The sequence below is a fragment of the Phalacrocorax aristotelis genome, chromosome 8 (assembly GCF_949628215.1).
Source record: "Phalacrocorax aristotelis chromosome 8, bGulAri2.1, whole genome shotgun sequence".
NCBI lineage: Eukaryota > Metazoa > Chordata > Aves > Suliformes > Phalacrocoracidae > Phalacrocorax > Phalacrocorax aristotelis.
The window spans coordinates 39,278,780-39,295,002 of record NC_134283.1 but is presented as its reverse complement, the minus strand read 5'-3'; the positions used below and the strand labels follow the sequence as shown (position 1 = coordinate 39,295,002).

The 16,223-nt window shown below is 45.7% G+C and overlaps 1 protein-coding gene across 1 annotated transcript in view; it reads right to left on the bottom strand.

The window, feature by feature from the left end:
• Window positions 1-13,492: 13,492 nt before the first annotated feature.
• The window catches only part of GLRA1 (glycine receptor alpha 1), a 41,148-nt gene continuing 38,417 nt past the window's right edge, over window positions 13,493-16,223 (bottom strand). Inside the window, exon 9 of the mRNA XM_075102658.1 lies at window positions 13,493-14,666. Within this exon, the coding sequence (XP_074958759.1) occupies window positions 14,352-14,666 (315 nt within the window). The 3' untranslated portion in view covers window positions 13,493-14,351. The remainder of the gene's footprint in view (window positions 14,667-16,223) is intronic.

Genomic DNA, 16,223 nt, shown 5'->3' with positions numbered 1-16,223 from the left:
ACTTTTCTAAAACAAGTGATGTTGACGGTATCTTGAACAAAATGTAGAGTGACTCTTAGTACTTGCATTTCGGTTGTTCTGTGACTAGCCAATAACAAAGTATACTGGAAAGACCTGCTGTAAAATGTCACATGGGCTTTTTGGTTTAAACTTTCTAGTAGCCTGAAGCCCTTCTGGTTTCTGCATTGACTGTGCCATTCACCTCAATATCTCTTGTCTAAGGTCTTCAATGCTTTGCATGCATTAATGGTGAAGATGACTGCGAAGAAGTCATTTGATTTGCCTCACTGGCTGCAGTGAGCTAGAACAGCTACAAGAAGGCTAACCTCTAATAACCAAGGTGGTCTAACTCTTTCTCGAAAGAAAATGCTACAGGGAGGTCTCAAGTGAATAGGACTCTGTCTCCCTGCTGGCACCTCTGCTTTAATCAAGATGGTGAGGGGGTGGTTGCTGAAGTGCTCTTGATGTCCCAGTGCTCTGCAGGGAGGGAGCAGGAAGTGGAGAAAAGTTGGTCAGACCTGTCATAGGTTGCTTTTGCACCCACACAAGCCACATGGACTGTGTCAGGACAACCTTAATGATCCTTATACCTTAATGGTCTGCCCTTCTGAGAGTATGGGGGCTTCAGGTATGACTAGGTGTGGTCTGGTCTCTTCTGACTTACCTTAATAGTGTAAGACAAGTAGTAGTAAGACTGTTTCATTTACAGTAGTATTTCATACCACCATGGAAACCATGTTGCCTTTGCTGTGTTTTCTTTGGTTAAGGGCATTGCACAGTTAACCAGGCTTAGTTATCCCCTCGTTGTGTGCAGGGAGAAACTCCTGGAGTACTTTTAAGTACCAGCTGACTTGCATTGAGGCTGTTGTGTAAAGTTGAACTGAGATTTTTGTCTGTTCAGAACTGCAGGTGTTTTCTGCAGTTGAGGATTCACATAGGGATCACTTGCTTGCTCTGCAGGGCCCTCTTCACAAGTTCCCCTTTTTTTGAGGAAGAATTTGCTCAGAGCTGAAGCCCTAGGGTTCCTGGGTGTACACTTGCCACACGCAGGCAAGCGTGGAGGTGGTGAGCATGCTATTGGAAGTAGGGCTTTGCAGAGAGGATTTCCTCCCAGAGTAGGAAACTGAGCCTGTGTGTTAACATGCTGTGTGGTAATGGCGAGCTCTGACTTGAATCTAAATGAGAAACATTCTTCAGCAGTGTCACGTGAGAAGATTGTCCTTTAGATCTGGGAATCCACTTTCCTTGGGGAAGAGGGTGGCTCTGGATGCAGGTATGAAGATCTGGAGTTGATTTCTACAGCTGCTGATTCTGTGTCTCTCTGAGGGACATCGTTTTTTTTAAACAAAATGTGGGCTGGGTTTTTTTGTTAATTGTTCCTCTTTCTTTACACACTGCTGCCTGGGGCTAAGAGCACATGGCACATTAGCAGTTTCCCTAAGTTCTGCATGCTTTAGCAGGAAGTAATTAACTTGGTGATTATTTCATTTCTCAGCAGTATATTCTTACCCTGGCTGGTAACTTGAAAAACTGCTCTCCGAAGATCCTGATAATCTCACTTGCCTGTTGTGTGGAGGATGGGACACGGGGGTTTGTTAATAGCTTGTCTGGTTACGAGACATGAAACAATTAAGTAAAATAACTTTCAAACTCCATCGTTCCTTAAAGACAGCAGATTTCAGAGTAATGGTGTATTCTCAGAATAGATTTGAAGGGCAGGATGTTGCCCTTCTATTTTCTGTCACAAAATGCCACTTGCCAAGCCAAGTGGGATCTGCTGTTCCACTGATGATATTTCAAACTTGACAAAGCACCAGGCTGTGGAAGGAGAAATACTTCATCATGTCCATCTTTGAGATTCAGTGTGAGTGACAGTCCTTTAACATTCTGAAATGTCATTTTGGGTGTCTGTACCAAGGTCAGTTCATCTATCAAAGCAGTTTAAGGTTATGTATAAATAACGCCATGCCCTAGTGTGCAAAATAGTACATGAAATACTTTTTTTTGTTATATGGACCCTAGGCCCAAGCGGCAAAACTCCTTGGCAGAACCTGTTCCAGCTTGCATGAGAACTTAAGGCGTAGTTTGGCTCTCTGGAGTGCACTAACGTTCATTTGTGTTGACCTTTAAAATCTAAGGTATTGTAAAGAGAACACAGAATTTAGGTGTTTTATACAGACTAGAGACATGATGCATCCCTCTCAATCATACTTGTGGAAAACTTGCTTCTGCTGCCTGGACTTGATGTTGAGCCCTGAGAAAGGAAGGCTAACATGGTTAGCCAACTCTGTTAGCCTTGCAAGAGTCTGAAACAACAGGGAGCAGTTCAGCAGTCAGAATGCTATGGTGCTCTCCGTGCTGCAAGGCTGATACAGGCGTTCCTCTGTGGGGTGGAGCTCAGGAGGTCACAGATGGGAGAGATTATTCTTTGGAATAAAAAACAGTAAAACTGGTCTTTTGCCTTACTTTCATGAAATGTTATGTTAGCACAAACGCACCAGCAGTGTGGGCTGGAGCATGGAACTTCTGGCACTAAAAATCCATGGAGAGAATTTCAGAAAAATCTTTATTTTTTATTGGAATCAGCATGAATGTATGATTCAATAAATATATATTATACATATAACAGCAGAAACTTTACATTCCACCTTCAGACTGCTGAAATAGAACTTCTGTTTTAAAATTTTTTACAAGCCAGAAAAATAATCTGCCACTGCTTCTGTGTGGTCATGCAAATCGTATAAGGTACAGGTTTATTTCATCGTGATGTAAAAATGCTGCTTTTAAGGAAGCAGTTGCTTTGCGCTCTGACCAATGTAGCAAAATATTCTTAAATGGAGTGTAAGGCCGTACCCATTTTGTGTATTGTATATATTAATATATATAATAAATTCATATAGAAAAGACAGGGAGGTCCCTTGTTAAGTTGGGTAGGGAGAAGACATGTAAGCACTTCATGATTAAGCTAGCTTATTCTTTTTGAAGCATTTTGTGTCCTAAATTTTAAGTATGGGTACCTGTCATGGTTTTAGCTGGGATAGTTATATTATCTATTTCTCTAATCCCTCTTCTGTTCTTGAGGGGAAAGTGGCATGAAAATTAATAAGCATTGACTTTTTCCATTATTTTCTTTCAGACTTGTGTTGTTAATGAACCAGAAGAAGTACTCGGAGAGCACTTCACTCTTAACTCCAGTAATTAATTCTTACCCTGTGAACACTTTTCCAGTTATCTCCTATGAGATGCTGATAATTTAGCACCCACCTTGCAAGGAGGGAAATAGGTGTATATGAACTATTTCAATGCCTGTTTTAAAGAAACTTATTTGAAATTAAAGGGAGATGAGTTCTGTTCTCTTAGCAGCAGCTGCCTCTCTTTTCCTATGCTTAAAGGAGTTGATTAAACTGGGGTAGTTTTAATGCCACTGTTTGCTTCTGAGGTCTCTAGATAGAAGAATGAAATGCTCTGGCCTTGTTTGCCAGTCCTCTCCTGATTAAGAACAAGCTTGAGGAAATACCTGTATCCTGATTTATTTTCTTTAAACAAGCACACACCCCCAAAAAAATTGCAAAAGTAGTTAAAATCTGAATTTAGTATTTACAAAAGAACATTGATTAATGGGCTCTGGTGGATGGGCATGTCAAGGGGGTATAATCTTCCATGGTCTGTCTTGCCCCTTTGCAGGAGGGCCTGTCCCACAGCTGGGGTCTTGATCTGTGGTGACAAACCCTGTGTTGTTACCCTGAGCTCCACTAGAGAGTGGAGGGTGACTGGTATTGCCCTCTTGGGGGGACAGCGACTGCTGGCAGAGGGATGGGGCAGCCAGTAACGCCCTGCGCCGGGGCTGCTAAACCCAGCCCGGCTCGTTTATCAGAGCCCTTGGCTGTCCCTGGTATAAACAGTATCAAGGCGCTGTTGTATTTTGGAACAAATGAGCTTTAGTAAGTCAAGCTTTGGAAACAAAGATTTTCTTCATATAAATGGCTTACAGATGGGAGAGATACAGAAAATAGGACAAAACAATGCCACTACTTAGTAGGCTTTTTTTTTCCAAAAGTTTTTGGGAATCTTGTTGGAGACCAGACTTGGGAGTTTGACCAGTGAGTTGGATAGTTCTGGGAAACTTGAGACAATGTTTATCAAGGACACAAGGAAAACTCTCTAGGTGCTGAACTGTTCCCACTTCTATTTATTTTGTATGTTTTCAATTAGGAAGTGTTCCTGCTGTGTGTTGTATCTCCCCTCCAAAGTAAGACCAAATGTGCAATCGTCCTGAACAGAAATATCCTAAGTATTTTTATTGTTCTTCTAAAGATAAATTCATTTACAAAACAATGTAAATGGGTGTGCGTTTATAGTTGGAAGGGAGAAAATCTGGGGTCCTCCCCTCCTTTTTTTTTTTGTATCACTTACATGTAAGTTTTTTTTCATTACTCCTCATCTCAGTTTTAATATATTAAGCGTGATATGCTGTACACTATGGTGGAATGTGAGCAGACAACACAATCCATAAAATGTCACTGTCCACAACGATGTTACGCCTGCTTATGGCTGTTGTTTGATCTCGGGAAGGTGGTTACAAACAGCTGCTTTGGCACAGGCTTGTGCATCTTCAGGATTCAAAGGCTGCTTCCAGAATGGTGTTCACCGATGCAGCAGGAATGGTAAACTGCGATGAAATGCGCTGTGACCTTTGCATGTCAGGCCATTTTTCGGGTGAAGTCCTTAGTGTGTTGCTTCAATTTTGCATATCTCTGCAGATCTTCTAATTCACTGAAGTTTTACTGTATCTCAAACACACGTGTGAATGGCTGCTAGCACAATTGCCTTCTGTTTCAGTTCTTTTGAAACAGTCATCTTTTATTTTTTCCTCCTGCAGTTCAGCAAGTCCTTGAAAGAAGAGGTGAGTTTCTGGCCATGATTAGTGCTGTCAGTATGTCGTGGCCAGATTTGGGAACCACACAAACTTATCTTTTTGCATATGAATTCCATTTCACAGTAGGCTGGAGATGCCCCAGGTGGTGGATTTTTCAGGATAATTAATTCCACATGCATGTGGTGAGTTAAGTCACTTGGCCCTTGTGCCTTAATGTCTGTCTGTCACCTCGTACAGGAGTTGGCCTGTGTCTCCTGACCTACTGCACCAATCGCAGGAGTGCAGCACTACTTGTACAGTGAGATGCTCTGACGTTGCAGTGAGCAGCAAGATGGAGCTCAAAGGCAGAGTTCAAGCACAACACATTGCTCTTCCCAGCAAGAGGAAGGTGGATTACATACCTGTCTTAAATTCTCACATAAAATCACTGTTTGGACCTTAATGTTTATTTCCCCAAAATTCCCATCTGGACTGTCCCAAAGCTGACAGATCCCCAAATTCACCTGCTGTCTTGACCTGATTTAAGGAGGGATGCATCAATTGTGGTCTTGAAATGCATGTGTTTTTCAACTGCCCTGTCAAGGTGAGTAACCCTGCTCAGTGCTGGAGGACTCTGAAGGAGGCATCAACCTGGGGGGGTGGTGCTGGTTTTACAGTTCTCCACTTTGAGTAGGTTAACTTAGGGATTTGTCAGCTTGGTCCATCCCACTTCTGAGCTTATTTTCCTTGCTTACTTCTGATCTAACCTTGGAATTGGAAGAATGCAAGTGTTCTGGACAGAAACATAAGCAGGTTTGGGAAGAAGGGGGACAGAAAGGAAACAGTACAAGTTCAGTGTAGGCAAAAGTGGAGCAGTGTGTTTCAAACCCCTTGTTCAGTTGTTTCCCCAGCCTAGGCAAGCATAAGGTAAAGGAACTTGTGTTCCCTTCTGCAAAGATTTTGTTGGGTCAGCCTCTAGCTGAGCCTTTCTTGTAGAGCTGAGCTCTACTGCTGTGACCAATGGCACTGGCCAGTTACTTAAACAAAATGGTAAGGAGAGGATATAACAATAGCCTAATTAATTAGTGATGGGGTTTGGGGTTTTTTTTGTAGCTCCCCCCTGCTAAAAAGTGGGATTGATGGCAAGTGGAGGCATGCATCTGATTAAGGACTTGCCAGGATTGTTCACTATACTCCTGCCTGTGAAGGATGTCCCGGTGTACCTTACCTTAATGTTAGTTATGCAGTGAGATGCACTTCCAGCACTGATCTTGTGTTAGATGCTGCCCCTTTTCTGCTTCCTTTCTGTGTTTACTAGTTTCATAAACTGTGGTTCTAGAGGTGCCTGCCCATGCTGTGCCATATATCTTCCTCCATGGGACAAGTCAAGCCTCACAAATTCTCTTTCCAACCCCTCAAAGAACAAGGAGCAGTATTTAAAGTTTCAACTCCCAGGATGACAACATGGACTGGGGTTGCAGTTGTGACACCACTTACTACAGTGAGAACTAAGTATTACAAGCTCCTGTACCTTACATGAGTCTTGATATGCTCTTCCTTTCTCATTGCTGATCCCCGCCCTCACATTGCTCTTGGGTAGGGAGCTGAACTTTCAGGTCTCCCCTACTTCTAACACTGCAGCCTCAGAGGAGCAGAGCTGCCCTGGAAGCTGTGGTCATAACGCAGTTGTGTATCTGTGGCATATCACAAGCTCCAGAGCTGGCCCTGCTCCTCAGGGGCTTGCATGTTGGTTCTTTAGCTCATCACAAGCCACTGTCATGAGGATACTTTTGAAAACATGTAAGTGCACATTCAGGAGTGGTGGCTAAGGCACCACCCTTGGCACAATATGTTCAATATTGCATAGTTTTAGTTCAATAAAGCTCAGTGTTGAGGATTAGGTGTCAAGCAAGAAACACTGAAGCCCAAGCCCCAATTCTGCTATAGTTGGAAGTCATGGCCTCTTCTCTGCAGGGCTGTGACAGGGTGATGCTCATCTAAGGAACACTACTATCACGCCTCCACTATAATTGTGATTGTGAGGGTGTCTTCATCGCAAGATTGAGTCAGGCTTGAGCCTGGAGCTGTAATTTAGTGCCCAGACTCTGTGGTGTGCTCAGCCCAGCCAACTGGCTCAGCTGGTCTGCAGCCTAAAGCTTGATGCATGTTTTTGTCAGACAAGTAACCCAGTGGTGCCCCAGTATTGCCAAGTGCCTAAAGAAGGCAGGCACGTCCTCCCACAGACCCACTGGGGAAGGTGATTTCAGCTTTCTACAGTGCTAACAATCCTGGAACCAGCTTCCCAAGAGCCTTAGCAGCAAAAGCTATTTGTGAGCTCTGAGTCCCTCAGACCTGGCTGCTCCAGGGCAGCTCTACCTGTCCCTGTGCCAAGCGTGACTCACCTGCCATAGCAATGACACACCTGCAGCTCTAAACCAGAGCATATAGTTAATGATGGTACCTCATGCCCAGCCAGGGTCAGCCAAGTTCCCTGGGTAGGTGAAGAGAGTGTCATTGTTTGGCATAAGCTACTTAGGCAATTGGAATGGCAAATCTATACATAAAATCTAATCTCAAGCCAGCTTGATGGCTTTTTGATGGTGGTATCATCCTATGCCCAGGAAAAGATGAATGATTTTTATACTGGAAGTATCAAAATACTTGAAGCTCAGGCTGGGAACAGGTGGTAGGGTTTTGTATCCTCCTTCCTTGCTGAGAATAACTGCTGTTGGGAAGCTGCTAAGGTCCCTCTCCCTTGTGCTTTTTGTGGCTGGCTTCTTGCTGTTGGTAGGAGTAGTGGCAGCACTAAGTACAGCCCGCAAGCCCCAGCAGTGAAGCTTTGAGTGCTGATGGGATTAAGTGCACAAGAAGCCGTTCCTGTCTTCCCCCAAAGTGGCAACATTGCCTTGTGCTGAATCTGTTCCCAGTGTGCGCACTCTGGCTGTGCATGGCCTGGCTCAGACCCTGGCTGACCAATCTCTAGCACTGCTGGGAGCCAGCCCGATCCCAAGATGGGCTTCAGCACACTCTCTGTACTAGACCCAGGAGCAGGAATATCACGAACATAGGACTCCCTTATAATCTCTACTTGGAAGCCTGTCAGTAAAGTGCATGAGGACTGCAACTTAGGTTTTCTAGACTTGATGGTTATAATTGCGTAATACAATGTCACAATTCCTGCTTCCACCTTTGACTCTTGCATCATACCTGTTAGCACTGTCTGCCTTGAATGCCAGGAGAAGACAGTGATTTGGCATGCAAACAAACCTTTCCTATTGCTTTTCTTTTTCCTTCTCCTCTTCCAGTCTATGCCAGGATCCTCATTTGGCAATCTAACCAGTAATTTCCTCTGCTAGGTGCTGATATCATCCCTCTCTCTATAGACTGCCACGGGGTTTGTGTCCTTTACCATGTTACAGTACCAGGAGCTTTGGCTTTTTGCTGGCAGCCTGATGCTGGGACAACATGATAGGGTGAGAAAGGGTAGAGATGAACCAGGAATGCTGCAAACCCTACAAATGAAAAGGTCAGCCTTTCTGTGCACGGGATGCCTGCTGCAAGGGAGATCACAGCTTGGGATTCCTCACCTGGCTCAGCCTGTGCTTCCCATCACCAAGCGAACTCCAGTATCTCCAGTTCAGGCTGTGCACTCACCTCAGTGAGGGATCACCTGAGGACATCACCCAAGAGCTACTCATCCCAGTAGTCCTCAGAGGAGAATGACTCACCTAGTGCAAGCACCAGCATCTCCCCATCAGCTGCAGGCAGAGCCTGGAGTAGCTCCGGGCAGATGCCCTGTGCAAAACATGCAACAGCTCCTTACACCGTGCCTTGTTCACAACAGCTTATTTCTTCTGGGGCCCTCTGCTACACACCATGGTAGAAGGAGACTGGGAATACAAGAACCTGATTTCCAATAAACAGCTGCTATATAGCTGGATCACTGACAACCATGGAGCCCTACAGGGATAATAGTCAAAAAGTCTGCCTTCTCTCTGACTTATGCTGCTTTGCTTTCACACAGAGCATGGTCAAAAAAGACCTTGCTGGCTGCACTCTTATTCCCCAGGAGTCCTCTTCATGTGTGCTTTGCTATGAGAGCATTTCCCTGGTAACTCTGTTGCCCTGCCCACTTAGGAGGAATTGTTTTATTCACATATTTTGCCCTGTATTTCCCAAGACGCCTATCTGTGCCAGGCCCTTCAAAGGTTGCAGAGCTGGGGAACTTAGCCCCATAGAAACCAAAGTTCGGGTGGTGAAAGAAGGGAGATGAACACAGAAAAATGCAATTACTTAAATGAAGTAAGAGACTTGTGGATTCATTTGAGCAAGAGAGATGTGCAACTGCCCTTAAGAAACAATTGTTAAGGAGATGAGGGGATGGGAAGACTTAAAGGACCTGAAGTAATTTTGAAGATGCTAAAATTAATTAATATTAGCTTCTGCTTTGGTGCTCATCCTAGCACCCTGAAGAACAATCAAGTATCTCAATTTTCTATTTAAATAGTATACTGTCTCCATACAAATGTCGGAAATCCCTTGAAGCAGGAGCAGCACGAAGTACCCCTCACATCTCCCTTTGTGAAGACAGGAGTGTGTCAGGTGCTTTCTAGCAGGGAAGGGATCAGATTCTTCTTGTACCGAGCTGAGCTCTGCGGGACGCTCCAGCGGGGCAGGACCTGCTGCTTGCAGCTGCCTGGACAGGAGATGCACAATGTCCAGCTGCAGGCAGCGACCCCAGACCTGCAGCCACCCTGGTAGGACTGGGTTTGAGGGAGAAGGGGTCTATATTGTGTTATCTACTGCTGCCAGTAGCAAGGTTTTGGAGTAAGGAATGGGGCACTGAAGGAGTTTGCCTGTCTTTGGCACAGGGGTAAGAACTCTGTTTTATTAAAGAATGATAGTACAGTACAAAAATATGATTGTATATAATCTGAAAAATATGGCACCTTTTCTCCTTTCATATGTTCCTTTTAAAAAATATATATATTGTAAATACTTCTAATCTTTTTTTCCACCAGCATTAGGAAACCAAGCAAGATCTTCAAATTACAGTCAATATAAGGGACAACCGATAGAGTAATTTGAATTGTCTTGGATTTGCCTTAAAATTAAAGATCTTCAGAAGAGGCAGAAGAAAAAAACTTTCCAGAAAAGTCTGGGGAAAACAGAAACAAAAAATGTTTTGCTCGGAGGATGTGAGAATATTCAGCATTTGAAATTGATGCCTCTAGGAACAAAGTTGCCCAGCCCTGACCAGCAAAGGCTTCTAGGACAAGAGGAAGGAGGGCTCTACCAGACCCATGAAGAGAATGACCCTGCCCGCGTGTTTAAAGGCAAGCTGGTGCTTTGCCAGGGTCAAGGCTAAGCTGTGAGGTCTGTAGCAGACCACATGCTTACTGGGCCGTCCTGGACCCTCTTCAGAGAGTCTCAGATTTCCATGGTACTGGGATCCCAGATGGAAAGCCGATTTAATCAAGAATTAAAGTGGGAAAAACTCATCTAACCACCAAAAAATACTAAGTTTATCCTACTTTTTTCCGAAGTTGTATTTATATATAAGGAAAAATAATTCCCCCTCATGAAGTGATACATTTCCAGCAACATCTGGAAATAACATTGTTTGCGATAAAGCTCTGTTTTTCCAAAGAGTCCAAGTGAATTAGGACCCTATTTTCTCTCTTTACTGCCAGACAGACTGCTGTCTATTTTATTTAATGGTTTTGCTTCTGAGCCTCGTTCTTAAAAAAAACTAACAATTACCAAGTTAAATTCCGTCAATATGCCTGGAAGCTACCCTGCAATATCAAATCCTGTACATTCTTTCTAATAAATATAATTGCTGGCACTATTAAAGCAGCCTACTTTGAAGATGAGATAGGTTATCAAAGCAAGTTCTGTTGCAATATAGAGACTAAACACAGCCTAATACAGATGGAGAAAAATGTTCTATTTCGAAAACCGCGCAGGCTTGCCAGGGGCTCCTAGGACAGTCTACAGTCTTGTCCACGTGGTGAAAATGCCTGGCAGGACAGCTGTGGGACAGCTATCTCAGCACCATCAGACATTGTCAAGGCCCCAGCACATTTCACATTGGGATGTGAGTGGTGCTCGCTGTCGCTGTGCAGGCAGCCCTGGGCCTGGAAAATGGCCGAATAGAAACTGGCTGCTTAACGAAGAGAAAATAACGCTGCTTATGGTGAGCATCAAACATGCTTAGTGGTTGGCAGAGTTGAACTGGATGCAAACGCAGGCTGGTAAGCATGTAATTCTTATTTCAGTCCCTAAACTCCCATGGGTTCCACGAGCAGCTGAAGTGCTTCTGTATGAGCAAGAAATGCAAGCATTTTTCTGACGATTTCTAGTCCCTAACTTGCCTTCCTCTGGCCTTAGTCAGTGCCAAGAAGTGACACTGGAGCTCTAGTGAAGCAGTAACGGTGAGCTTATCTACATTTCCAAGCAGTAGGTCTAGGATGAACATGGGATTCCTCTTCGGTCTTGAGGCCCTTCTCTAAGCTGGAGCAGAATGAAGTGAGGTGGAAACGTATTCCTCCTCCTTGCTCTGGCCTTGCCCTTGGGATGTAGGATCAAAACTCACTTGGGTGGGAGGATGGTGCACAGGATTTGTTAAAAACCTACAGGCAACTCCTTAGAGCATCTTCCATTAGGAAGGAAACCCACAGCCCTGCAGCTGGCTGTGCCCTGGTGAGCCATCCCAGGTGGCCTGGGGAGACTGAGATGTTGTGTGAACTGCGACCAAATTGCCCGACTCCTAAGTGCAAGGTCTGGGCATCAAGGCGGGACCTTTTTTGCCCAAATGATAGCAATTTGCGGTTGTTCCCCTGTGTGAGCAGGGAACTGCAGTGCATGGGCTGCCAAGCCTCTGCCCTGCTGCAGGGCAGGGAGGGGAATTCCCTGGGTTTGCTCTTTCATCTCAGACAAGGACGCGCCATTTAAAGCAATCGCAAAACCCGCAGTTGGCACGAACAGCCGTCGCGCATGCAGGGAGAGTTCAATAATTCAGCAAGTGCAACCAGAGCCAGCAGCAGATTTGGGCTCCAGCCAAGGCTTGGAAAGTTCTCCTAGAATCAAATAACGGCTCTGAGCTTGAGATCTCCCTCCTTGGGGAAGCTCTGTCTGCCAGGGGAAGGAGAAATCCTCAGCCCACAGGTTTTCTACTGCTCCAATAGAGGGAAGGGGGGAAGGAGCTGATGTACCGGTTTACACTGGTATCGCACTGGTATCTTTCCCTGTCTCAGCAGTGCAAAGGGAGTCAGAAAGCTAGGTGGCCTTTGCCAAAACATTAGGAAATATTGCCATTTGGCCTAGTCCACACAGTGACTATCATGTGGGGTTTTTTTTTCTTTTTTTCCTCCCTTTTTTTTCCTTGTTGTTCTTATCCTTTGTTTCTTTTTTTTTTTTTAAATTTTTCTGTTTTTAAATAAAGTGTATTTAGTGCTGGTGAAAGGTGCTGAATTGGCAACCTTGGAGATGGGTGTCCCTTTGCCCAACCCAGGAAAGCCCTGGTGCTTTCTCTGGGCTTCCTTCTCTCAGCACTGACCCTGTGCGAGGACAGCTCGCAGGTCACTGCACTCCACTGCCCTCTCCCATAGCTGCCTCTTGCTGCGCTGGTTGGGACACCCATGGCTGAGCATCGGCTTCCACCTCCCATCCCAGGCTTGGAGGCTGCTGACCTGGACCTGACAGTGCTGGAGGGCACTTTGCTGTGAGGTGCTCCAGCTGCTCTGGAGGATGCAGCTCCTGCAAGCGGGAACCTGTCTGTTCCCAGAGCATGCATCATATCTACAGCCCAGGTCAGCTGTGGTCCAGTCCTGAGCAGGAGATGGGGTGAGGGGAGAGGAGAGAGAGTGGAAGCACCCCTTGGGTGCCACTTCTCTCTCTGCCTTCATTTAGTGCCTAATCCAGACCTGACCCCAAGTGCTTCAGTGCAGACTGATTGTCTCTTCCTTTATGCTCTCTTTTACCCGCCTCGCTTAAGTGCAAAAGAACACGACTCGCTTACCCCGGGTGCTGCAGCCCGGCTTGTGCCCAGGGTCCCGGAGAGGCAAGTGGGACATCAAGCCCTTGACTTGCCCATGCCAGACCTGAGCCAGGCTTTTGAATAACACCCTGGAGGCATTTGCTGTGTTCCCCTCCCCCAATCCCAACCGCCAATGACAACCTGTGCTACTGCTTGGCCAAAGGGAAACCCCTTTGCTCACCCATTCCCACCTCCCTCCCCCCTTCCCTATCCCCTCAAACTGCCAGCCTCCCCCAGGACTCTGATGGGCAGCAGAGAGGGGCAAAGCAGCCTGATCCATCTTCCCATCCACATTAAAGCTAAATGCAGCACCAAAATAGATACAAAAATAGAGTTTTGGGTCCATCGGCCCAGCTTCACTATTAATATAACAGCTATGAAATGTCTGAAAATAAAAGCCGCTCTCTCTGTACACACCTTACCCCCGCCCCCCCTTACTGACAGTATTGCCATTCGCCCGGTCCTGTTGCAAAAAGGCATGAATATGCCTGTTTTCTCTATATTTTAAATATAGTTTCTGCTTTAACTCATCCAACGCTTCCATCATATATCCCCCGCCCGTCCCCACCCCCCACCCCGTAAACAAACATGGCGTAAAGTGTTTGGGAAAAAAAAGCCTTCATAATTTCTAGTGTTCTGGGTAGTATTTCTGACTCCTGGGACTCAAATCCTGCCAGGTCATTTAAAAGGACAGAAGGTACCTGTGATTTCTGATGAAGGCCCTGTTGTCCTTCTTGGGTTTCCCATTTGATGCTCTCTGATGGGGATGACAGAGAGATAATGTATTTGCTTTCCTCTATCCAAAAGTCACAAAGTGTTTGATCAGCAAACCCGTGACTAAAAAAAGTAAATATATAAAATAAACAACAACCCTCAGCCTCTTTTTAAAGTTTCCCCGTCTATCCATTTTTCAAAGTGCAAAACCTAGAGAAGCATAGAATGATTTTCTTGTTTTTTTCTTCCTTTTGTTAGAGCTTTTTCCCCCCACGTGCTTGACTGGTATGGCCTTTCTATAGCAAAAGTCAGGTAAAGCGTAATTGCGGTCATTTCTGCACATGGAATTATGACTCATTCCAGTGACTTGAGAATCCAAGCTGTTAATAGGCTTAAAAAAGAATTTTTTTTTTGTTTATCTTTTTTTTTGACTGTTTTCTTTTTGCATTATAATTAAGCATGAATATATATTAATATATTACACTGCTTGGATTGCAGCTGGAGCAATCCAAACCTTCCTATGCCATAAAACTAACCCCCACCCTGCACTCCCCAGATCAAGAGCTTTTTTTCTCCACCCTGTGCCAGTTATCCTCAGTTCACATGATTAAAAGTCCCTCCCAGCCCCCCTCCCCCTTTTTTTTTAGTAGATATTGCCACATTCTTAAATTCATGCATTGCTGCATTGCTATTGCACATATATAAAGGATTGCTCTCTCCCTCCCAGCTGCTCCCCTTCCCTCACTGGTTGTGCACATCCTCTCTGCGGACGATCTTGTAGATGATCCAGTAGAAAATGTTGAAGATGAGGAACGCCATAGGGAAGCCAATGCGTGAGATCTTGTCGATCTTCTTGGCTCGCTGAATGAAGAGCTTTCGCATCTCCTCAGGGGAGCGGGACGGCGGTGGGACCGGGTTGGCTGTGTTGTTGTTGTTGGCGCCCTTGACAGAGATGCCATCCTTGGCTTGAAGGCAAGCTGGTCCCATCCCGTAGGCAGTGAAGTTGAACCTGCCTTCACCAGCTTCATCCTCCTGAAACAGATTCAGCATGGGACTCTACTTAAAATGAGATATAGACAGTGCACCCTTGCTATAAGGCTCTCCGCTGACAGCTTCCTGCTCTGCAAGGGAAAGACACCTCCATCATGCCCCAACCTCAGCCCCCTTGGACAAACCCTCTGCTCTTGGGAGATCAGCCTTATAGAGGGGTGCCAGCTGTGTGATGCACAGATGCAAATCAGGGGATCCAGGCACCCCATGGAGAACAGGACTGACTTCCACCCCACCGGTGTCTTTGACAGACTTGAATGGTTTGCAGTACTGTGTACATTTTTCCAATAGCATCCCCTGTTTTGCTTCTGCCTCTCCCTCCCCCCGCTCCTATCAGCACCTTCTTTGTTTTGCCTGTGTTGCATCAGCTCGCCCAGAAGGAGTGGGCTCCATGTAACTCAGGTAGTCGAAGCCGCAGCACGAGACTTCCTACAGAGTTACATGGATGCGCAGGCACCGAGACCTGTCCAGGAAAAGACCTCTGCAGGCAGCGTGCAACCAGCCCTCAGCTTGCCTGCCCGTGGGACCACCCGAGACCCACAGCCCCTTCCACAAGCCATCTTTCTGAGGAAACGAAGTGGCCTTCTGAGGGACAATGGTAAGAGGTGGCTGCTTGTGCTAATTCCAATTATTGAGCAATAAAAAATAATTTATTTTCCAGTCTAAAGGCAAATGCTATTGCTGTTTTTTGATGGAGGCCTTGCAGGCTTCTCAGAATGATTTAACCCTGTTTTATTGAACATGGGGATGTAATCACAGGAAAAAACAAGTTTGACCAAAGTAATATAACCAGGGAGTTACACAGGCAGGGTCAGAAACCCAAGTCTCTTGATTACAGGCCACCAAGGCTAATTGTTAGTCCAACTATATCTATCATGGAGGCTGATCCATGCTGTGTCCCCCAAACTGACCTGTGTCCCCCCTCCCTCGTAGCCCACCTGCCCAGTGTGTCCTGCTGCCCCTTCCTCTCTTTGCAGAGTGCCTTTTCTGGATGGCCCCTGAGTTGAGCAGGTAGCTGTGTGGGATGGAGGCACTGTGCTGGGGTTCTGGGGTAGAGGAGCAGGAGGAAGAGCACGCTGGCATATCTGAGCAAAGCAAAACAACCCAAATAAAATCAAGATTTATTTATTCTGGTTTTTCTTTGGGAGGGTGGCAAGCTGGTGAGTTGTGTGACCTACCAACAGGCTTATTTGTTTCACAGTCCTGGCTGAGACAGATTTGCAGGCCTTTGGATAATTCTCCTCTGCTCTGGTTGGTGTATCTCTTGTCCCTGGCATCTGAGACTTGACAGTCCTTAAATGTCTTTGCCTCCTCACAACGCCTCTGTGAGGAGGCAGTGCTCTGGTTGGTGAAACTGAGGCACCCAACTTTAGGACCAGCTGCTCTCAGGACTGGGTGAGTCCAGGTGCTGAATATCTAGTAAGAAACACTGTAAGCTAGGAGTCAAGGTTCACAGAAAGTCTCCTCTTGGCTCTCTTGGAGAGAGATTTTCAGTTAAAAGGCTGATCTTCTGTTGATAGGTGATGCAGGAGTTCTATTTTTCAGGTGGCCAGAACCTGCTTT